The 22,058-nt window shown below is 44.4% G+C and overlaps 1 protein-coding gene across 2 annotated transcripts; it reads left to right on the top strand.

Annotated features, from left to right (window-relative positions):
- The first annotated feature begins 6,667 nt into the window (after window positions 1-6,667).
- AKIRIN1 (akirin 1) lies at window positions 6,668-21,475 on the top strand. Of its 2 annotated transcripts, XM_054494056.2 has the most exons (5): window positions 6,668-7,088; window positions 13,744-13,884; window positions 16,559-16,693; window positions 18,937-19,008; window positions 19,630-21,475. In XM_054494056.2, exons 1-5 carry the CDS (start codon window positions 6,869-6,871, stop codon window positions 19,638-19,640), a joined length of 579 nt encoding a protein of 192 aa, XP_054350031.1. In that variant the 5' UTR covers window positions 6,668-6,868; the 3' UTR covers window positions 19,641-21,475. The 2 variants fall into 2 exon arrangements, with proteins under 2 accessions (XP_054350031.1, XP_054350042.1); XM_054494067.2 differs by lacking the exon at window positions 18,937-19,008 and having other exon boundaries at window positions 6,737-7,088.
- Window positions 21,476-22,058: the final 583 nt, after the last annotated feature.

The following is a 22,058-nucleotide window of genomic DNA, read 5'->3' as shown; positions in this document are numbered from 1 at the left end:
TCTTTTTTTCTTTTTTTGAGACGGAGTTTTGCTCTTGTTGCCCATGCTGGAGTGCAGTGGCATGATCTCGGCTCACCGCAACTTCCAACTCCCAGGTTCAAGCGATTCTCCTGCCTCAGCCTCTCGATAGCTGGGATTACAGGTGTGTGCCACCATATCTGGCTAATTTTTGTATTTTTAGTAGAGATAGGGTTTCACCATGTTGGCCAGGCTGGTCTCAAACACTGACCTCAGGTGATCCACCTGCCTCAGCCTCCCAAAGTGCTGGGATTGCAGGCATGAGCCACCGTGCCCAGCTGTCTCTTCCATTTCAAATTTTTTTTAGACTTTTTATTATGTATCTCCAGATAGCCTATCAACATCCAGTGAGAAATATATGTATTTCCATAGTTTATCAGTATATAATAGATATCCAATGAATTTTTGTTTGTTTGTTTGTTTGTTTGTTTGAGACAGAGTCTCGCTCTGTCGCCCAGGCTGGAGTGCAGTGGCACGATCTCAGCTCACTGCAACCTCCGCCTCCCGGGTTCAAGCAATTCTCCTGCCTCAGCCTCTGGAGTAGCTAGGATTACAGGTGTGCGCCACCACACCCGGCTAATTTTTTTTATTTTTAGTAGAGAAGGGGTTTCACCATGTTGGCCAGGCTGATCTCAAACTCCTGACCCCAGGTGATCTGCCCACCTCCGCCTCCCAGAGTGCTGGGATTACAGGTGTAAGCCACTGCGCCTAGCCTCCAATGGACATTAATGGCTTTCTGAAATTTATTATATATAACATATATGAATACATAAATATATAATTACATAAGCATAAAATATATAAATGAACATAGACATATATATTGTATTATAGCTGTGTTCCTCTGTAATCATATGTATTTTATTTTTGCACTTAAAAACATTCAGAGAAGGGGTGTATGGCACACAAGGAAAGGCTAAGAACTCCTACCTTCAACAATCCCACCTGCCCCTACAACTTCAGTAACCATTTTTCCACCAATGACTCACCTGAATTTTTTTCTCCAATTGAGATCTCTCTTGAATTCCAGACCCACATATTTACATACAAACATCTCCACTTGAGACGCCCAAGTGAGAGTTTAAAGGAACCTCTAACATAACATGTCCAAAGCAAAACTCATTTTCCTCCTCAGTCTGATCACTTTCCAATGAAAACTTTCTCAGAATATGGTGCTGGGAAAGCCAGTAGCCTAGTCCATCTCCCTCACCTCCATATCTAATCCTCACCAAGGTCTGTTGATTTAATCTCCTAAACTTTGTTCATTTCTGTCTACTTTCCTCATAGTGTGGAGGTGGAGGTTACTGGTGACCGTACTTGTTTTAGTGGAATGGGAAGGGCACAGGTCAGATAGATGTGGGTTAATGAGTAGTGAGTAGGAGGTACAAAAAAGGAGAGCGTAAATACAGACAATTCCTTTGGAAACTTTGGACAAAGAATCCTGAAAGATTTTGGAAGATGGTATCTTTCATTCCTTCAATCCAAACAACACTGTTCCCTGGCACCAGTAAATAGGCAGAGCCTCAGATCTCTTGCTGAGCTTTTTACAAGGTAAACCAGCATAAAAACACCCCCCTCTCCTCAGTGAGGATATGAAAGAATTTGTGTGTGCTTGGAGGTGGGAGGTTCCTGTAATATTACAAAACTAATACTACAAGGCATGCATCTGGACGGATACAGTAACCTCTTTATTGATTTCCTTCATCCATCCCTGCTCTCCTCCAAACTGTTTTCCATGGGGCAGCCAGGAACTTCATATGTAATTTCTGATCATATTTAAATTCCTTCCTTTGCCCTCCTCACTAGTTTTTTCTCCCTTACTCTCCAGATTCATACTCTGGACCACAGCCACTGGAGACGTATTTGGATTCCTCACACTACGTCCTCTTCTATCACAGGCCTTCATATGTGCTGTCCCCTCTGCTGTCTCCGCCCTTTCATTGCTTAATTAACTCTGACTGATTCATCAGCTCTTAGCTGAAATGTCATTTCTTCAGGGAAGTTTTCATTGCCCTCCAGGACAGGCTAGGACTCCTGACTTTAATCACATCCTGTCCTTTTCCTTTATAGTACTTGTCATAGTTTGCAGTTACATATTTGTTGTGATTATTTGATTAACATCTGTCATTTCTAATAGTTGGGACCCCTATGAAGGGAGGAAGGGGCCTCTTTTCATACCATGGTATCCTCAACCATGATACTAAGATAGTATAATGCCTAGCACACTGAAGATACTCAATAATGTGTGTGTGTGTATATATACTGGCCAAGGGCCTGAATATGCAAAGCAAAGTAAACATGGACTGTGGTGATCTCATAAGGAGACACTAAACTGAGTGGCTATTTCAGAGCTCCCTGAAGAACATCTCTATGGTTAGTCCTCTGTCATTGGCAGCATATAATAGGATATACCATGTACTTGTTTGGTTTCTGAATCATCTGAATCCACCCACACTCAGCAATGTGGACTCTCAGCTTTCAGAGAGAGACCAACCTTGAGATAATTGCCATTTCTTTCTTTCTTTTTTTTTTTTTTTTTTTGAGACAGAGCCTTGCTCTGTCACTCAAGCTGGAGTGCAGCGGCGTGATTTTGGCTCACTACAACCTCCATATCCTGGGTTCAAGTGATTCTCGTGCCTCAGCCTCCCGAGTAGCTGGGATTACAGGCATGTACCACCAGGCCTGCTATTTTGTATTTTTAGTAGAGACGGGGTTTCACCATGTTAGCCAGGCTGGTCTTGAACTCCTGGCCTCATGATTCACCTGCCTTGGCCTCCCAAACTGCTGGGATTACAGGTGTGAGCTACCATGCCCAGCCCCATTTCTTCATTTGACCAATATTTATTCTGAACCTACCCCTACTGTATTGAAACACTGTACTGGGGGTGGAAAAACACAGATGAATGAGGCCTGGCTATTATTCTCAAGGAATTTATAGTTTGGAAGCATAGTCAGATACACAAATTATAACTTCCTTATTTATTTATTTATTTATTTTGAGATGGAGTCTTGCTCTGTTGCCCAGGCTGGAGTGCAATGGCATGATGTCAGCTCACTGCAACCTCTGCCTCCCAGGTTCAAGTGATCCTCCTACCTCAGCCTCCCGAGTAGCTGGGACTACAGGTGCGCACCACCACACTCAGCTAATTTTTGTATTTTTAGTAGAGACGGTGTTTCACCATGTTGGCCAGGATGGTTTCGATGTCCTGACCTCAGGTGATCCGCCTGCCTCAGACTCCCAAAGTGCTGGGATTACAGGCATGAGCCACCGTGCCCAGCCCACACTCAAAAGTTTTAAAGGATCTCAGAGAAGACAGTGACTATCAAAGCATTTTGCAAAACCCTAGCTTAGCCGGGTACGGTGGCTCACGCCTGTAATCCCAGCACTTTGGGAGGCCAAGGCGGGTGGATCATGAGGTCGGGAGATCGAGACCATCCTGGCTAACATGGTGAAACCCCTCCTCTACTAAAAATACAAAAAAAAAAATTAGCCAGGCATGGTGGCATGCACCTGTAGTCCCAGCTACTCGGGAGACTGAGGCAGGAGAATCGCTTGAACCCGGGAGTCGGAGGTTGCAGTCAGACAAGATCACGCCATTGCACTGTAGCCTGGGCGACAGAGTGAGACTCCATCTCAAAAAAAAACGAAACTAAACCAAAAAAAAAAAATCCCTAGTTTATGGAAGTCTTGGTCGAGGTGGCTTATGCCTGTAATCCCAGGAGGCCAGGAGGTTGAGACCAGCATGGGCAATATAGTGAGACCTCTGTCTCTACAACAAATTTAGCAAATTTAAATTTAAGTTTAAAAATTAGCCAGGTGGGGCCGGGCACGGTGGCTCACGCCTGTAATCCCAGCACTTTGGGAGGCTGAGGCAGGCGGATTACCTGAGGTCAGGAGTTCGAGACCAGCCTGAACAACATGGAGAAACCCCATCTCTACTAAAAATACAAAATTAGCCGGGCATGGTGGCACATGCCTTAATCCCAGCTACTCAGGAGGCTGAGGCAGGAGAATCGCTTGAACGTGGGATGCGGTGGTTGCAGTGAGCTGAGATTGCACCATTGCACTCCAGCCTGGGCAACAAGAGCAAAATTTCATCTCAAAGAAAAAAAAAAAAAAAGCTGTAGTCCTAACTACTTGGGAGGCTAAGCCCAGGAGTTTTTGGGGCTGCAGTGAGCTATGATTGCACCACTACACTCCAGCCTGGATGACACAGTGAAGACCCTGTCTGTAAAAGAGAAAAAAAAAGTGCTATTTAGAATGACTACCCAAGGGGGCATACTTTTCAAACCTTCTAAGCTCTAACTTCGGACCTGTTTACACCATAAGAAGGCAATTCACTTGGCCCACATTAGACAAGCCCCTTAAAAAATAACCATCACTAGGCCAGACGCAGTGGCTCACGCCTGTAATCCCAGCACTTTGGGAGGCCGAGGTGGGCAGATCACTTGAGATCAGGAGTTTGAGATTAGGAGTTCAAGAAACCCTGTCTCTAGTAAAAATACAAAAATTAGCCAGGCATGGTGGCACACGCCTGTAGTCCCAGCTACTGGGGAGGCTGAGGTAGGAAAATTGCTTGAACCCGGGAGGCGCAGGTTGCAGTCAGCTGAAATTAAGCCCCTGCACTTAAGCCTAGACAACAGAGCAAAACTCTTTCTCAAAACAAACAAACAAAAAAACCATCACTAGATTGCTTTTTATGTCCTTGGCTTTCATTAGACATAACAAAAAGTATCCATGTGAATTTTGCTTTAGCATTTGTTGTTAAAATCTTCCTGATTGCCTTATTAAATCATTCACTGTTTCCTAATAAAATCACATGAGAAACTACCTTTAGAATTTGGTTATACAGGAAAAAAAAGATCCATGATGTCTCCTATGATTAATTCATTCCTTTCAGATGACAAAATCTATTCAACATGTACTGTGTTTTCATTTTTACCCTAGCATCCAGGAAGCTCAGAACTACATTTCTTTCTTTTTTTCTTTCTTTTTTTTTTTTTGAGACAGGGTCTCACTCTGTTTCCCAGGCTGGAGTACAGTGGCACGATCTCAAGGTGGCGAGTCCAAGCAATTCTCCTACCTCAAACTCCCCAGTGGCTGGGATTACGAGTGTGCACCACCACGCCTGGCTAGTTTTTCTATTTTTGGTAGAGACAGGGTTTTACCATGTTGGCCAAGCTGGTCTCGAACTCCTAGCTTCAAGTGATCCACCCACCTCGGCCTCCAAAGTGCTGGGATTACAGGCGTGAGCCACCGCACCCAGCCGATAACTACATTTCAAATTCAGTTACAGTCTTGTTTAGCCCCATGATAATTGCGATCTGCTTTTTCTCTGGCCCCAATTTTCTATTTCTAGTTTTCTAGCCTATTGTAAAGCCCCTTTATGCTCTTATGGACAAGAGAGGAGATAAAATTAACATTTCGTATGCTGATTTTAGAATTATTTCTGCAGTTTTACAAAGATAAATGCAAAAATACATGTCCTATGTTATGATATTTAAAGAATTTGTAGAGGTTACTCCAGGCACACTGCCTATGGGGTAGCCCTGTTCCACAAGGAGCAGGAAAAAAAAAAAAAAGAATTTGTAGTAACTGAAGAGGACCCAGAGAAAAGCAATAGAAAAAGAACGATGAATGGGGACTGGGGTAGTATGCCCATATTCTCCAACTCAAATATTCTGGCACATTGATGTAGCATATGGGCTAATAGAAGTGAATATCTGTAATTCGGACTGTCCTGAAAAATCCTGGAGATATGTTGAAGACAGATCCCAGGAGTCATGGTCATTATTCAGTATATATGACAAGGTACAGAAAGGCTTTATCCTTTCTTTGGATCAGATTCCTTTGATGATCTGTTGAAAATATCGGAACTGCTCCCCAGAAAAATACAGACGCGTAGAGTTTCAGAAAGCAGAACCCTCCTGTTATCTATTTATTTTTCCAGAATATCAAAAGCATTTTACAGTTGGTATTGCTGTGAAGAGTTCAGAAAGACGAGGAAGAACCTGAGCTGCCAAGTCAGATGGGAAGAATGGCAAATCAGCTACCAGCTGAAGTTCTTAACACTCTGAAGCCATTCTTAGACGGTTTAAGCCAGTGGGTGCTTTTTGTAGGTTCTCAACTTTTTAAAGTAACATATCCCTTTGATGAGCTGCTTAAGGTATGGGTCAGCTATCTCAAAAATACTCCCACCAACACCCCCACCCTCGCTCCCACCCCACAAATCTGCAAATAATTTCATGGGGTTCATGGCCTTGCTAAAGCCCATCCTCCAATATTCGCTTCTGTTTAAGTGCAGACTTCCCAGGGCTCAGCGGAATGCCCTTGATGACCTTTAAACAATCACCCTTTTATCATGGGGACAAGAGCGGCCTAGAAGCAGGTTTTTGGAGTCACCAGACTCCCATGGCCCCTCACCAGGCCCCTTCAAGCTCTCCCCTCCCCCATGCCCGCGCAGCGCAGGTGCGAAAACCTTAGGGGCCACCCGGGCGCGACAGCCCCAAAGCAGGGGGGATGGGACCCTGGGAGGGGCGGGGGTGGGGGTGGGGGCCTTCCCGGTGTTGCTTGGTGACCACGCTCTCCGCCCAGACCGTTCCATTTCTTCAGCAGGGGGAGCCCCGGGCCGGGCCGGCACTGACCAGCCGCGCAGAGCCACCCTCTTCCGGCCTGCCCCCCTCTGCCGGGCGATGGCGTGCGCCCGTGACGTCACAGAAGGCGGGGCCAGTGCTGCTGCCGGGTGCTGGAGGCGCCATTGGAGCCGGCTTGGCTGGCGAGCCCGGTTGAGGAGCTTCTTGGGCCGCACTTACTGCCGCGTCCGCTCCCGGTCCCTGGCCCCTCAGCGGCATGGCGTGCGGGGCGACGCTGAAGCGGCCCATGGAGTTCGAGGCGGCGCTGCTGAGCCCCGGCTCCCCGAAGCGGCGGCGCTGCGCCCCTCTGCCCGGCCCCACTCCGGGCCTCAGGCCCCCGGACGCCGAGCCGCCGCCGCCGTTTCAGACGCAGACCCCACCGCAGAGTCTGCAGCAGCCCGCCCCGCCCGGCAGCGAGCGGCGCCTTCCAACTCCGGGTAACGTGCGCTGCTCTGGGCTTGGCAGGAAGCCAGGCCCAGGCATTTTTTTGGGGGGCGGTGGGGGGAGGGTTGGGAATACCAGGCCAGTTTACCCAGGGACCCCTTTGCCTTGAGAAAAGGGAACTGGGATGCCGCTGGGCCTGGTTGCTTCCGGGGATGGGAGGCATCCGGGAGGGGTAATGGGGCCACAGGGTCGATTTTAGGTTTTCCTGGAGGAGGAGAGCCTGGAGGGGTGGACACCAAGAGGAAGATGGGAATACCTCTGGCCGCTCCGGGCCCTCCCTGTCGCTGAAGCCCCTCCTTCCTCCGCTGGCCGGGTCTGCATCGAGCCACCCTGCAGATCCAGTGGGCCATGGAAAATTGGATTCTACTCACGAACCTGGCCTGGAGGGCGGGGGTGGGGTGGGGGCGGGTTACCGGGAAGGGGCGCGAGTGCGTGCTGTTTAGCGCTGTAGGGAGACATGATTTCCAGAAGTCTTTAGGGACCCAGAGGCCGCCGCAAGAGTCACGGAATCCGATTTCAACCTGATCATTTCTAAGGGACTGGCCACGTTCTTTTATTATATGTCTATTGCCTCGTAGCATATATGGCTTGAAATCGGTAGATCATTAGCTAGAATTTGAGAATCCTACGACATACGGAGGTTCTACAGAACTAAGAATGTAACTGTCCTTAACAGGGACTCTCCTTCAGTAAGGCGTTCCACTTTGTCCAAGGAAAAGGAAGGACTGGCGTTACAGCAGGCACCTCATAGCGCAGGAGTAGAGGGGAGGGTGCTTCAGCATTAATATTCTGCGATTTTAAAGGACTTCCGGAAATGAGGGGGGCGTCTCAATAATGGATTTGGGCAAGTCGTTTCTTTGTGTATTTTTCTATTCTTCAAGCTTAAGCAAAACCTTAGGCTCACCGTAAAATCATCCTTTCTTCACCCCTTTTCAGTAGCAGTGCCTTCAGGTTTCATTTCCTCCTTCCTCTGCATATCGATCCACAATGCAAATTGCGGGCCCTCATCCTCACACCAAGATTCCTACACCCAGCAGACTTCATATCCTTAACTCGAGTTCACCTTTTTATCCTAGAATTCAAAGGACTTATGAACTGTGACCGTATCTTACCTAGTCAGTCTTTTACACATTTTTTTCAAACTGTGCCTCTGCTGTTTCCCCCAGACCCACCGCTCTGTGCCCTTATCATGTTTTTCCCTTCTATTTGCTAATCCCAAAAGAGTAATTTCAAGTCTCTTATCCATTAGCTGACTAACCTGCCCATAAAAAACGCTGTTCTACTTAAATTTCCCGGCCATTCAATGTTGTATAACCTAATGTACAGGATGAGATAATGTTTGCAAAAGTCCATTTTAAAGAACCCTCAAAGACAGGCGTTTTGTTCTTCCCTAGCTCCTGCAGATACCTAAAGATAGTCCATAAACTTTTTGGGTCTCACTTCTGCAAATTGGAGTTCATACTTGCCCTATCTTTTGTTGAAGAACCCTCAAGATAGTTGCAAAAAGTATTTTGAAAAGTATAAAGTGATGGGTTTAATGTAAATGTTTTATTCAGTACCACTACCCTCTAGACTAATTCGGTTGTAGTTCACATTACAGTAGCTGCTTCATAAGTGATTTTTGGGCCGGGCGAGGTGGTTTATGCCTGTAATCCCAGCACTTCGGGAGGCCATGGTGGGTGGATCAAGAGACCGAGACCATCCTGGCCAACATGGTGAAAACCCTGTTTCTACTAAAAATAGCCTGGCGTGGTGGCGCGTGCCTATAGTCCCAACTTCTCAGGAGGCTGAGGCAAGAGAATCGCTCAAACTCGGGAGGCGGAGGTTGCATTGAGCCAAGATTGCGCCACTGCACTCCAGCCTGGCGACAGAGCGAGACTCCGTCTTAAAAAAAAAAAAAAAAAAAAAAAGTTATTTTTGTTGTGGGGGCAGTGGTGGCGTGCACTTGTAATCCCAGCTACTAGGGAAGCTGAGGCAGGAGAATCGTTTGAACCCGGGAGGCAGAGGTTGCAGTGAGCGGAGATCACAGCATTGCGCTCCAGCCTGGGCCACAAGAGCGAAACTCCATCTCAAAAAAAAAAAAAAAAAAGAGAGAATGTGGGCAAGGCATGGTGGCTAACACCTGCAATCCCAGCACTTTGGGAGGCTGAGGCAGGAGGATTGCTTGAGCCCAGGAATTCGAGACAAGTCTGTGCAACATAATGAGACCTTGTTTCCACAAAAGAATTCTAAGGCCGGGCGCAGTGGCTCACTCCTGTAATCCCAGCACTTTGGGAGGCGGAGGCGGAGGCGGGCGGATCACCTGAGGTCTGGAGTTCGAGACCACCCTGACACACATGGAGAAATCCCGTCTCTACTAAAAATAGAAAATTAGTGGGGCATGGTGGTGCATGCCTGTAATCCCAGCTACTCGGGAGGTTGAGGCAGGAGAATCGCTTGAACCTGGGAGGCGGAGATTCCGGTAAGCCGAGATAGGGCCATTGCACTCCATGCTGGGCGACAAGAGTGAAACTCCATCTCAAAAAAAAAAAAAAAAAAAGCTAAAAAATTAGCTGGGCAATTTTTCTGAAATCTGAAATGCTGCAAAGTCTGAACTGCTCCAGAAATTGAGTGTCAATATAACACTCAAAGGAAATACTTATTCACTGGACTTTTTCTGATTTGGGGTAAGGGATGTTCAATTGGTAAGTATAATGCAACTATTCCACAATCCAAAACTTCCGTCTCAAGCATTTTGGATGAGGGATGCTCAATCTGTATGGTACTTTTTGTGGAAAGGTCCTGTAAAACTAAGACTTTTATTCCTTTATCTTTATTGAGTGCTAGGTGAATTCCAGACACGGAAGAAGGGGGTTGCTGACCGCAGGAAATATTTGTAAACATAGTGTGCAAAGTAATTAATTGATTATGACTTGAGAGTCTGAGAATAACTTCTGAATTAAGGTAGCATTTTAGCTGAGTCTTTTTTTGTTTTGTTTTGTTTTGTTTTGTTTGAGACAGAGTCACTCTGTTACCCAGGCTGGAGTGTAGTGGCACGATCTCGGCTTACTGCAACCACCGTCTCCCATGTTCAAGCGATTCTCCTGCCTCAGCCTCCCCAGTAGCTGGGATTACAGGCATGTGTCACTACTCTCGGCTAATTTTTTTATTTTTATTTTTTTGAGATGGTGTTTCGCTCTCGTTGCCCAGGCTGGAGTGCAATAGCGTGATCTTGGCTCACTGCAACCTCCACCTCCCAGGCTCAAGCGATTCTCCTGCCTCAGCCTCCCAAAACGCTGGGATTACAGGCACATGCCACCATGCCCGGCTAATTTTTGTATTTTTAGTGGAGATAGGGTTTCATCATATTGGTCACGCTGGTCTCAAACACCTGACCTCAGGTGATCCGCCTGCCTCAGCCTCCCAAAGTGCTGGGATTACAGGCATGAGCCACCGCACCCAGCCTACTAATTTTTGTGGGTTTTTTTTGTCAAGACAGGGTTTCACTGTATTGGCCAAGCTGGTCTCGAACTCCTGACCTCAAGTGATCTGCCCGCCTCGGCCTCCCAAAGTGCTGGGATTGCGTGAGCCACTGCACCCGGCTGGCTGAGTCTTGATAAAATTTGAGCAATAGTCCCATTTCGAGCACAGGGAACCTGTGAGAGCAAAGTCCAAAAAACCCACAATTTAAGGAAAGAATAATGTAATGTAACTAAATTATAGTGGAATCCAGATGGAACCAGGAAAATAAATTGAGGCCAGATCTTGGAAGGTATTGACTGCCGTGTTCAAGAGTTTGAATTTTGGTTTGTAGCAGGTAGGAACACTGTAGAGTTTGGAGGATGGGCTTAGACTGGAAAGAATCTGGCAGCACAACCTCAAATAATGGAGGCAAGGATTAAAATTACCCACTGTTAAAAAGAAATTTGGGTTTTTCTTTTTAAAAAAATTTTGTGCTTTATATGGCCTTCTACAGAAGAAAATCATGTCTAACTTTCTTATTTTTCTCCCATGGATACCGTGTTTAGATTCTTGGACTTCTTAGTCCTACCACCCTCAAAATTGTATCTTTCCATTTGTTAACATTGCCATACAGGAGGCAGAGGTTTATCAGAGACCTTCTGTTCTCTTGAGCATTGTCCTCATACTTGTCCTTTCTTGTTTCAAGTATTTGCAGTTCTTATCCTTGTATTGGCTCTGGCTTGAGGAATAAGACATTTTAAAATAAAGTGGGGCAGCGGTGGCTCATGCTTGTATTCCCAGCACTTTGGGAGGCCGAGGCGGGCGGATCAGCTGAGGTCAGGAGTTTGAGACCAGCCTGGCCAACATGGTGAAACTCTGTCTCTACTAAAAATACAAAAAATTAGCTGGGTGTGGTGGCGGGCGCCTGAAATCCAAACTACTCTGGAGGCTGAGGCGGGAGAATTGCTTGAACCTGGGAGGTAGAGGTTGCAGTGAACTGAGATTGTGCTATTGCACTACAGCCTGGGCGACAGAGTGAGACTCTTAAAAAATAAAGTGAGGTGAAAACTTAATAAATTCAGGAATCTAAAATACAAACTTCATAGCACTGTTTTGTTTTGTTTTGTTTTTTGAGACAGAGTCTTACTCTGTCGCCCAGGCTGGAGTCCAATGGGGTGATCTCGGCTTACTGCAATCTCCGCCTCCTGGGTTGAAGCAGTTCTCCTGCCTCAGCCTCCCAAGTAGCTGGGATTACAGGTGCACACCACCATGCCCAGCTAATTTTTGTATTTTTAGTAGAGACGGTTTCGCCATGTTGGCCAGGCTGGTCTCTAACTCCTGACCTTAGGTGATCCGCCTGCCTAGGCCTCCCAAAGTGCTGGGATTACAGGCGTGAGCCACCATGCACAGGCTTTTTTTCTTTTTTTTGATACTGGGTCTCGTTATGTTGCCCAGGCTGGCCTCAAGTGATCCTCCCACCTTGGCCTTCTGAAGTGCTGGATTACAGGCATGAGCCACCATGCCTGGCCCATAGTACTCTTGTTTTTTTGTTTTTGTTTTTGTTTTTGTTTTTGTTTTTTTTTTGAGACACAGTCTCATTGTGTTGCCCAGGCTGGAGTGCAGTGACATAATCTCAGCTCAGCGCAACCTCCGCCTCCCCAGTTCAAGAGATTCTCCTGCCTCAGCTTCCCGAGTAGCTGGGACTACAGGCGCGTGCCACCACACCTGGCTAATTTTTTGTATTTTTAGTACAGACGGTGTTTCACCATGTTAGCCAAGATAGTCCTCAATCTCATGACCTTATGATCTGCCTGCCTCAGCCTCCCAAAGTGCTGGGATTACAGGCATAAGCCACCATACCCAGCTGGCCCATAGCACTCTTAAAGCATCTCCTACATTGTTCCAGTATTTAGGCTGAAAGTTAGGGAGTTTGACTATGTGTGGAACCACTTGAATTCATGTCAGTTCCTGGACTGTACTGTCACTTGTTATGACATTATTGTTACCTTTAGTTTTTATTTTTACCACCTTATCAGGTAGGTATTTAACGTTTATATTGAAGAAGTAAAGATCCTGAATAACTTCTCAAGGTTATAGTCACACAGCTAGTAAGAAGCAAAGTGGCATTGTTAATACCTCCCACCATTAAAAAAAAAAGGTGGTTATAGCAAAGTATACACTAGAATAATTTGAGTTGTTTGAGATGGATACAGTTATCTCTGTTTTTAAATTAGTAGGTACAAACAAAGAACTTGAAAACCACATCCTTTTAGATTCTTTGTTGTTTCTAGGAGTGTATTTCAAGGTGGTTAGTAATTTGTGTTTCCTGGGCTCCCTTTAATAGTGTTAGCAAATTTGCTTTGTGATTACCTTGACTTATAATCTCCCCACACACTGAGTTGCCTCTTAGGATCAGAAAATTATATTCTAAGCCCTGACCATCACTTCTAGGCATTAAATCTCAGTTCTTTCCTTCGTCGATGTCCACACTGTAAACATAATGGTTTCTGCTGCCCTCTTTCCCAAAGTTTATTTTGATTTGTTTTTTAGGTAAATCACCCAGGCTCCCTTGTGGTTTTTTTTGAGACGAGATTTTGCTGTGTCGTTCAGGCTAGTCTCCTGGGCTCAAGGGATCCTCCCGCCTCCACCTGCAGAGTAGCTGGGATTACACCCAGTTTTGGAGTCACCACTTCCAGCTCCAAAGATGCTTTTTTAAAGTCGCATATGGGACAAGAGCTTCCTTCTTAGAAGGCCTTGGGCAGTATGAGACTCACCCCTTAATACCCTAGGTTGTGAAATTGTAAAATTTAAAGAAGATTAAAAAATAATCCCTGTTAGGTAAACAGAGGTTTCTTCTGCTGTAAATTTGTACTAGTTAACCATCCAGCTAACTGCAGATCTTGTGTTCTTTGCCACAGGAAAACAAGTAAAGGGAACTCTGGCTGGTTTATGCCAAAGTAGCTATTCTTTTATGCATTGTTGAAATAGTGGCAATAAGAACATACTGTCTTTGAAGCCACTGGGGAGTACTTGGTACGGTATAAACGTTTTGCTTGTTTATGTCAGGGGAGGGGGAGATTGAGACCTACATGCCAAAGGGAGTATCTAAAGTCTAGTCAGAAGATCTTTGTCTCTTCCCACTTCTGAAGAAAGTTTGAAGAAATGAGACAATAAAGTGAAAGCTCAAGTTTGTTTCTTTTTTATTAGAGCAAATTTTTCAGAACATAAAACAAGAATATAGTCGTTATCAGAGGTGGAGACATTTAGAAGTTGTTCTTAATCAGAGTGAAGCTTGTGCTTCGGAAAGTCAACCTCAGTCATCAGCACTCACAGCACCTAGCTCTCCAGGTAAGCCCACTTTGATCTGCAAAATCCGCATTAAGGGTTTGTAAATGGTACTTACAATGATGAATCCAGAATTGGCCTCCTCTAATGTGATAAAATTGCTAAAGTGGATGTATTAATATTTACAGATATTTTTAAAACTATACAGTCATGAAACTGGAAGAAACCTCACATTGATTTGATGTGCTTCCATTCACCCAATACAAGAATATCTTCCTGTATACTGCAATGTGTAATATTGTAGCCAGTGTGCAATAAATAGCCACATGTGGGCTATTTAATTTTAAACTAATTAAAATTAGATAAAATTTTGGCCGGCTGAGGTGGCTCATGCCTGTAATCCTAGCACTTTGGGAGGCTGAGGCAGGCGGATCTCCTGAGGTCAAGAGTTCAAGACCAGCCTGGCCAACATGGCAAAACCTCGTCTCTACTAAAAATACAAAAAAATTAGCCAGGCATGGTGGCTCGCACCTGTAATCCCAGCTACTCGAGAGGCTGAGGTTGCAGTGAGCTGAGATCACACCATTGTACTCCAGCCTGGGTGGCAGAGTGAGTCTGTTTCAAAAAAAAAAAAAAAAAAGTTTTTTTAAAATTCTGTTCCTCAGGTTCAGTAGTCACATTTCAGGTACTCATTAGCCACATATGGCTGTTGTATTGTACATGCAGTTACAAGATATTTCCATAATTGCAGAAAGCTCTGTTCAACAGGGGCTGCTCATTATTGACAAATGGTCAAAGAGGATGTGCTAAAAAATAGAATCTAAAGGTTGGAGACAATCTTTATGGTCATGTAGTGACTCAGTTTTGCCTGCCATATTGCCTCCTGTTGGGGTTCAACAGCCCAGTGTTTGACAATCTCCAGTGGTGGTGAAATCTGTCTCCTTTAACAGTAGAAGAGTCTATTTCCTCACAAAGTATTCTACTTAACAGTTCTAAAGGTTAAAAGTCACCTTGATTAAAAATTGTCTCCTTACAAAATAGAAACTGGGGTTTGCCTAGAATTAGGGTTAGGGGAGAATGAGGAGATATTGCTTGATAGGTAAGGGGTTTTAGTTTTTATAGTGATGGAAGTGTTCTGGAACTAGAAGTGGTGGTAGTAGTGTAACATTTTGATTATGCCAAATGCCACTGACTTGTTTGCTTTAAAGTGATTACTTTTATTTTATGTGACTTTTACCTCACAAATTATTTTTTTTAAATTCAGAGTTCCTGGCTCTGGAGCTGCACCCTTTCTGATTGCTCTTGCACATACATGATAAACCTGTCAGTGGTTACAACTAGCACTATTCTCTTGAGATTTCAGTAATTTTAAAGTAATAGGATATGTTATGGTTAACAAAACAATTACAAATAATGACTAGTGAGATGTTTTGGTTAGATTTTATTTGTAGAGAAAAAAATATCCTTGAGTTAGTTTAAGCAAAAAATTATTTGTTTCAGTGTGTTAAATGGCTTACAGGCTAACAAATGGCCAAAGAAACAGATTTTAGCCTGAGCTTTGAGGAACAGCTGAGAAATGGGCTGCCACCAGGGCTGCTGCCCATGTGTGTTGTTTTGTTTTGTTTTGTTTTGTTTTGTTTTGTTTTGTTTTGTTTTGTTTGAGATTTGCTCTGTTGCCCAGGCTGGAGTGCGGTGCGGTGGCGTCATCTCAACTCACTGGAACCTTCGCCTCCCAGGTTCAAGCGATTCTTCTGTCTCAGCCTCCCGAGTAGCTGGGACTACAGGCGCCCACCAGCACGCCCAGCTATTTTTTTGTATTTTTAGTAGAGGTGGGGTTTCACCATGTTGGCCAGGCTGGTCTCGAACTCCTGACCTCAAGTGATCAACCCGACTTGGCCTCCAAAGTGCTGGGATTACAGGCGACAGTCACCACGCCTGGCCAGGGCTGCTGCTTTTATCATGATCAGAAGGCCACTTGTGGGATCTGTTCACTTGCCAGCTCCAGAACCAGGCTGGTAGAAGCTTATCCCTGTGACTTATCTCTGTACTGAATTCAAATCTTCTGTGAGTGAGCCTGATTAGGAGAACCTTTTTTTTTTTTTTTTTTTTTTTTTTTTTTTTTGAGACTGTTTTGCTCTTGTTGCCCTGTTTGGAGTGCAGTGGTGTGATCTCGGCTCGCTGCAGTCTCCGCCTCTCAGGTTCAAGCGATTCTCCTTTCTCAGCCTCCCAAGTAGCTGGAATTACAGGTGCCGATCACCACGCCCAGCTAATTTTTTTGTATTTTTAGTAGACACAGGGGTTTCTCCATGTTGGTCAGGCTGGTCCCAAACTCCCAACCTCAGGTGATCCACCCACCTCGACCTCCCAGAGTGCTGGGATTACAGGCATGGCCACTGCGCCCAGCCTTTTTTTCTTTTTTTTTTTTTTTTTTGAGATGGCGTTTTACTCTTGTGGTCCAGGCTGGAGTGCAGTGGCACAATCTTGGCTCACTGCAACCGCCACCTCTCGGGTTCAAGCAATTCTTCTGCCTCAGCCTCCCAAGTAGCTGGGATTTGGGATTATGGGCATGCCCTACCACGCCCAGCTAATTTTGTATTTTTAGTAGAGACTGGGTTTCTCCACGTTGGTCAGGCTGGTCTCCACCTCAGATGATCCGCCTGCCTCGGCCTCCCAAAGTGCTGGGATTATAGGTGTGAACCACCGCACCTGGCCCAAACTTGCTTTTTCTTTTGGCCAGGTTCCTCATGGATGAAGAAGGACCAGCCCACCTTTACCCTCCGACAAGTTGGAATAATATGTGAGCGCCTCTTAAAAGACTATGAAGATAAAATTCGGGAGGAGTATGAGCAAATCCTCAATACCAAACTAGCAGGTAGGCCGAGGCAGTGACTGCCATTGTCATTAACAGGGTTCAGTTAAAAATTAACACCAGTTAAATAACTTAGAAAAAGAGAGTAGGACCTCATGCAAGGGAGTTTATTGAGTTGAGGGTATGGAAGTTACTCTTTGGTGATTGTAAACACATCGTTTATACATTATATGGTATAAATATAAAGGACTTTTTTTTTTTTGAGACAGAGTTTTGCTCTTGTTGCCCAGGCTGACAGCGCAACCTCCGCCTCCCAGGTTCAAACGATTCTCCTGCCTCAGCCTCCAGAGTAGCTGGGATTACAGGCATGCGCCACCACGCCTGGCTAATTTTTTTTGTATTTTTAGTAGAGACAGGGTTTCTCCATGTTGGTCAGGCTGGTCTCAAACTCCTGACCTCAGGTGATCCGCCCACCTCGGCCTCCCAAAATGCTGGGATTACAGGCGTGAGCCACCGCACCCGGCCAGGACTTTGTGTTTTAAATAGAGGCAAGGTTTTGCTGTGAGCCCAGCTCTAGGAGTCTTCAGCTCCAGGCCTCAAGAAATACTCCACCTCAGCTTCCCAGAGTGCTGGCATTACAGGAGTGCTACACCTTGCCCAGTGGGAGGGATTTTTCATTTGCATTTCTGAAAAGAAACAAACCAAGCTCTTGCAAGAATTTTCCATATCAGTGAAGGCATTGAGTAGGCCATTTGGGCTAGCTGGCTGGTAAACGGATGGTTGTGATACAAACTCTCAACAGGTGTTATGGAAGAGTTCAGTATTGTCAACATATTCAAACTTCCTAGTAAAAGTCATAGTTACGGATGTGGAGAGTTGGGTGTGATTTGGGAGGAACAGTAGAAAAGCAAGGCTAGGCAGGTTAGAACAAAGGTAGTGATCAATGATGGCAACAATTAAAGCCTTCTGTGAAAGAAAGAGATCTGAATCAGAAATAGGAAATAGTACCTGTTTAGTGAAAGTGGATAATATTCCACATTAAACCACAGTACTGTATGTCAAGCACAAATCTCATCATACTCCTTTTCTGATTAAAGTCCTCAGCTGTACCCTATGGGATATAGGTCAAGATCTGTTGCTTAGGGTGACAGTGTGAGTAATTAAGAAATTTATGGGCAGCTTTCATGCTTTGCTGCTGTGTAATCATCAGAGAGTGAAAAAGCACAACTTTTTCCTATAACACTATTGTTTCCTAATGTGGTGACCCATACAACGTGGTTCCTCAGAATATTAATAGATCTGTTTTACATTGGGAGCTGTTGGGTTAAGCAAAGTTAAATGAGTTCCTTTATAGTAGAATTACTTTGATCCTTTAATATGTATTATAAGAAGAAGCTCTAGGCCGGGCGCGGTGGCTCATGCTTGTAATCCCAGCACTTTGGGAGGCCGAGGCAGGTGGATCACGAGGTCAGGAGATCGAGACCATGCTGGCTAACACGGTGAAACCCCATCTCTACTAAAAATACAAAAAATTAGCCGGGCGTGGTGGTGGGCGCCTGTAGTCCCAGCTACCAGGGAGGCTGAGGCAGGAGAATGGCGTGAATCCGGGAGGCAGAGGTTGCAGTGAGCCGAGGTCGCGCCACTGCACTCCAGCCTGGGTGACAGAGTGAGACTCCATCTCAAAAAAAAAAAAAAAAGAAGAAGAAGCTCTAATATATCATTCTGTCTCCCACTCCCACCTTAATACTGTTTCAGTCAGCTGGTTCTAAGTCACTTCTTTGTTCACAGATGTCAGGCTGCCTTCTTCATTTCTACTCAGTTTCCCCTTAAAAGGTGGTACTTCTGTGGAACTGTTTGCAATTAGATGGTATAGATTTTCGCTTAGCTTTCTAGCCATCCCACACTTCTTCCACTCATGTTTTTCACTCAATGTGTGTTGAAATTTATAACAAGGAAAGAGTTTCAAAGATTCATGTCCCACGGGAGATGGGCTGAAATTTGCTGGCTATGGTAGTGAGCTATTAATAGGAGATGGAGTTATGTCATGGGGGAGAGGTTATCAGGAAAATACCATTATATACCATCAGTGACCAATTCTAGAAGCCAAGGATTTGGCTCTGGGTTTTAAGAGGAACAGATCTCAGTGACCTTTATATAAGGTCCCTGGACCTTAATACAAGGACCTTTATAAAGAGCGCCTGAGAGGGTGAAGAATTCAAACTGGGAAGCTATTTGTGATCCTGACACTTGATTCCTAAAAATTGAGGGAGAGTTGCTGAGGATAAGTATGTACCGTCTTCTCACAGAACAATATGAATCTTTTGTGAAATTCACACATGATCAGATTATGCGACGGTATGGGACAAGGCCAACAAGCTGTAAGTATTGCCACATTTTCTTTGAATTTTCTAAGTTTCAAGAGCAAAATTTCTACACTGAAACTCCTGAGAGTAAAAAGTCCCTGTGAAGTAAAATGTGCCCGCCACTGTGCTAAGCATATTAAATCCACACCAAAGCTTATATAATCCTCACAGTGACCCTATGAGGGAGTACTATTATTAGCTCCATTTTACTGGTAAAGATAGCACGTAAAGAGGTTAAATAATTTGCCCAAGCTTATACAGCTAGTGGTTCAGCTAGGATTAAAATCTAGGTAGTCTGACTTGAGCACCAATTTGTTACTTGTCTTTTCTCCAGAAAGATAGTTTCAGTTGTTAATTTATGAAAGTTGATTCCTTAAGTTAGTTTATCAAGTGTGGTCAGGATTTCTTATTCTAAATAATTTGCAACTACCAGATATTCAAAGCATAAAATATGAGCAGTCATATATCTAACTGAATTTGAGTCAGGTTCCTTAAATTCTTGATCTTTAGTATCTTTTAAGTGGTGACTCATCGTTAATGCTATTTCTCACATTTACTGTTAGTGAAAATTTTTAAAGCATGACACTATAATTTTTAGTATTCTTACCCTTTTTGTTTTTTATTCCTAATTTACAGATGTGTCCTGAAGCTTTGTCACATATCTGGGTACCAGGTTTGACCTCAAGAGATGGCTGCTGTACACTTTTTGCAACTGGTTTGATGTCACATTTCAGCTCCAACTTTGCATCCTGAGAACACTTAAACGTTTCTGCAGGTCCATTTTATACAACTTGAAAGACCGTAAAACTTTCTGGTTGCCACAAGCATATCTTTCTTTTCTGCTCATCCAATAAACAGCTGTGCCCTACTGTGATAGATTTTCCAAACAAAAATACCTGGAGCAGCAGTTTAGCAAAATATGCCTTCAGTGGCACTCAACAAATGGAGTTTCCCCAAGCACAGTTCTGTAAGAAGTGCGTGTGAGAGTGTGTGTATATGTGTGTATGTGTATTTTAAGTTATTATTTGTATTGTGCAAAAATTTTGTTTTGATCTTGGGGATTCTGGCTGTGAATTTGGTGCACGACAATTATGGTAAAAAAAAAACATTTGCTTGGTCTACAGAAGATCATTAATGTTTTGTGACCATATAAGTTGTAACAGTGGATTGTTTTTATGTGTAGGTATTGTTAAATACAGGGACTGTTTCCAGGCACAGAATATGAGTCGTAAGTTAGGATGGACATTAGATGTGATTATGATGATAAAGCGAAGGTCTGTGGTCCTACCTCTGCAGACACATGGTGAGAAATTAGAACAAACTGGAGACGGGCCATTGACACATGGACTCTGCCTGAGCGTGTTAGGAAATACTTTGACTCCAAGCCTTAAAATACTCACATGGAGTCGGCGCTCACCTCATTCACACAATTATCATAGAGCTCCCTGGACAGTGAACCTCTAAGGGGAAAAGGTCTGCCCTGGAGCAGGAGCATCAGGGTTGGCTTGGGAGCATGAGAGGTGAGCTCAGGGCTAGGCCTGGGCCAGGCCCCAGCAGCACTGCTACTTGGGAGGAGCCACTTCACCTTTGTATCAGTTATTAAAAAATATAATTTGGGCTGGGCGCAGTGGCTCACGCCTGTAATCCCAGCACTTTGGGAGTCCGAGGCATGCGGATCACTTGAGGTCAGGAGTTCGAGAGCACCCTGGCCAATATGGTGAAATCCCATCTCTACTAAAAATAAAACAAAATTAGCCGGGTGTGGTGTTAGGCGCCTGTAATCCCAGCTGCTTGGGAGGCTGAGGCAGGAGAATCGCTTGAACCCTGGAGGTGGTGGTTGCAGTGAGCACAGATCGCGCCACTGCACTCCAGCCTGGGCGACAAAACGAGACTTTGTCTCAAAAAAAAAAAAAACATAGAATTTGGATCCTTTGGTCGGGTTCTCCCAAATTCTTTTGAGGTGTCCATGGTCAACTGCTTCAGCTTTGTTTTGGCAACCCCCTGCCCGAAGTCGCATATAGGCTGTTCTTCACCTTGTTTCCAAGGCTGAGGAACAGAAAGTAGCCTCTGTTTTGAGGAGGTGGAAGTTAAGTATACATTTATTTTTTACTGTGACTTGTTCAGGACCACATTTTACAAAATGCCTTGTTTCCTTCATTGTTTCTGGAAAGGAAAGTTCTATTAATATTGTTTTACTTTGAATATAGAATAGTTTTTTTAATTAGGGCTTATTTTGAAAAATTCTGAGTTTAATTCAAATGTATGCCAATACCTTCCAAAGTAAGGTAATATTCAGAGACAGTTGTTCTGATCAGATGGCTTAGAGAAATTTCTGGAATATTCACATTCGAAGATTCCTTATTAATGAATGTCTTTGACTTAAATCTAACCAAAAACTGCAACATTATTCTTTGTACATTTTCATTATATAGTGTTAACAAGCTTAGTTGCAAACAAATAAAATACTTAAGCTATTTGTTTACCTTGCCTTCTTAATACTGTGATAATGTTTATTAATTCAAATAACTTATGTGAGAGCTGCTATAACCATTTCCCCAGTTCAACATTGCATTGAAAATTTATGGACCTTTAAAAAAAAAAGCCCAACAGTGATTTTTTTTAGTAATTAAAGAATGATTTTACTTCGTATTTGAAGGGCGATTTGTTTCATCTCTTCTTTTTTCAGGGTAGTCACTTTGTTCCTAAAAGAGGAACATAGCAGTGGCTGTAATGGGAATGGCTCTGCAGTGGGCTAGTCACACCAAAATAAGGAAAGGGCAGCTGTGGGAGCCATCAGAAGCTGTGGAGGCTGGACTGGTAATGGGGAATGCTGCCCCACTGAAGTCTTGTTTTAGAGATCAGTGTGATGTGCTCACTTAACTATAAAGTGTCAGCCCCCATTCCAACTAAGTGGCTCCTGGCTGGGAAGTAGAGTAAGTTTCTCTAAGGAAAATGACACCTGCTCACCCCACCCTCTCACTATACTACATTGTTGTTAGGCTATCATATCATGATAAGGTTGCCCTCTGAGGCCACAAGGTAAGACCAGACCACCAGGGCTGGGT

This window comes from Pongo pygmaeus, chromosome 1 (genome assembly GCF_028885625.2).
Source record: "Pongo pygmaeus isolate AG05252 chromosome 1, NHGRI_mPonPyg2-v2.0_pri, whole genome shotgun sequence".
Classification (NCBI taxonomy): domain Eukaryota; kingdom Metazoa; phylum Chordata; class Mammalia; order Primates; family Hominidae; genus Pongo; species Pongo pygmaeus.
Note: the sequence above shows the minus strand (reverse complement) of the source record. Positions and strands in the feature narration are given on the sequence as shown.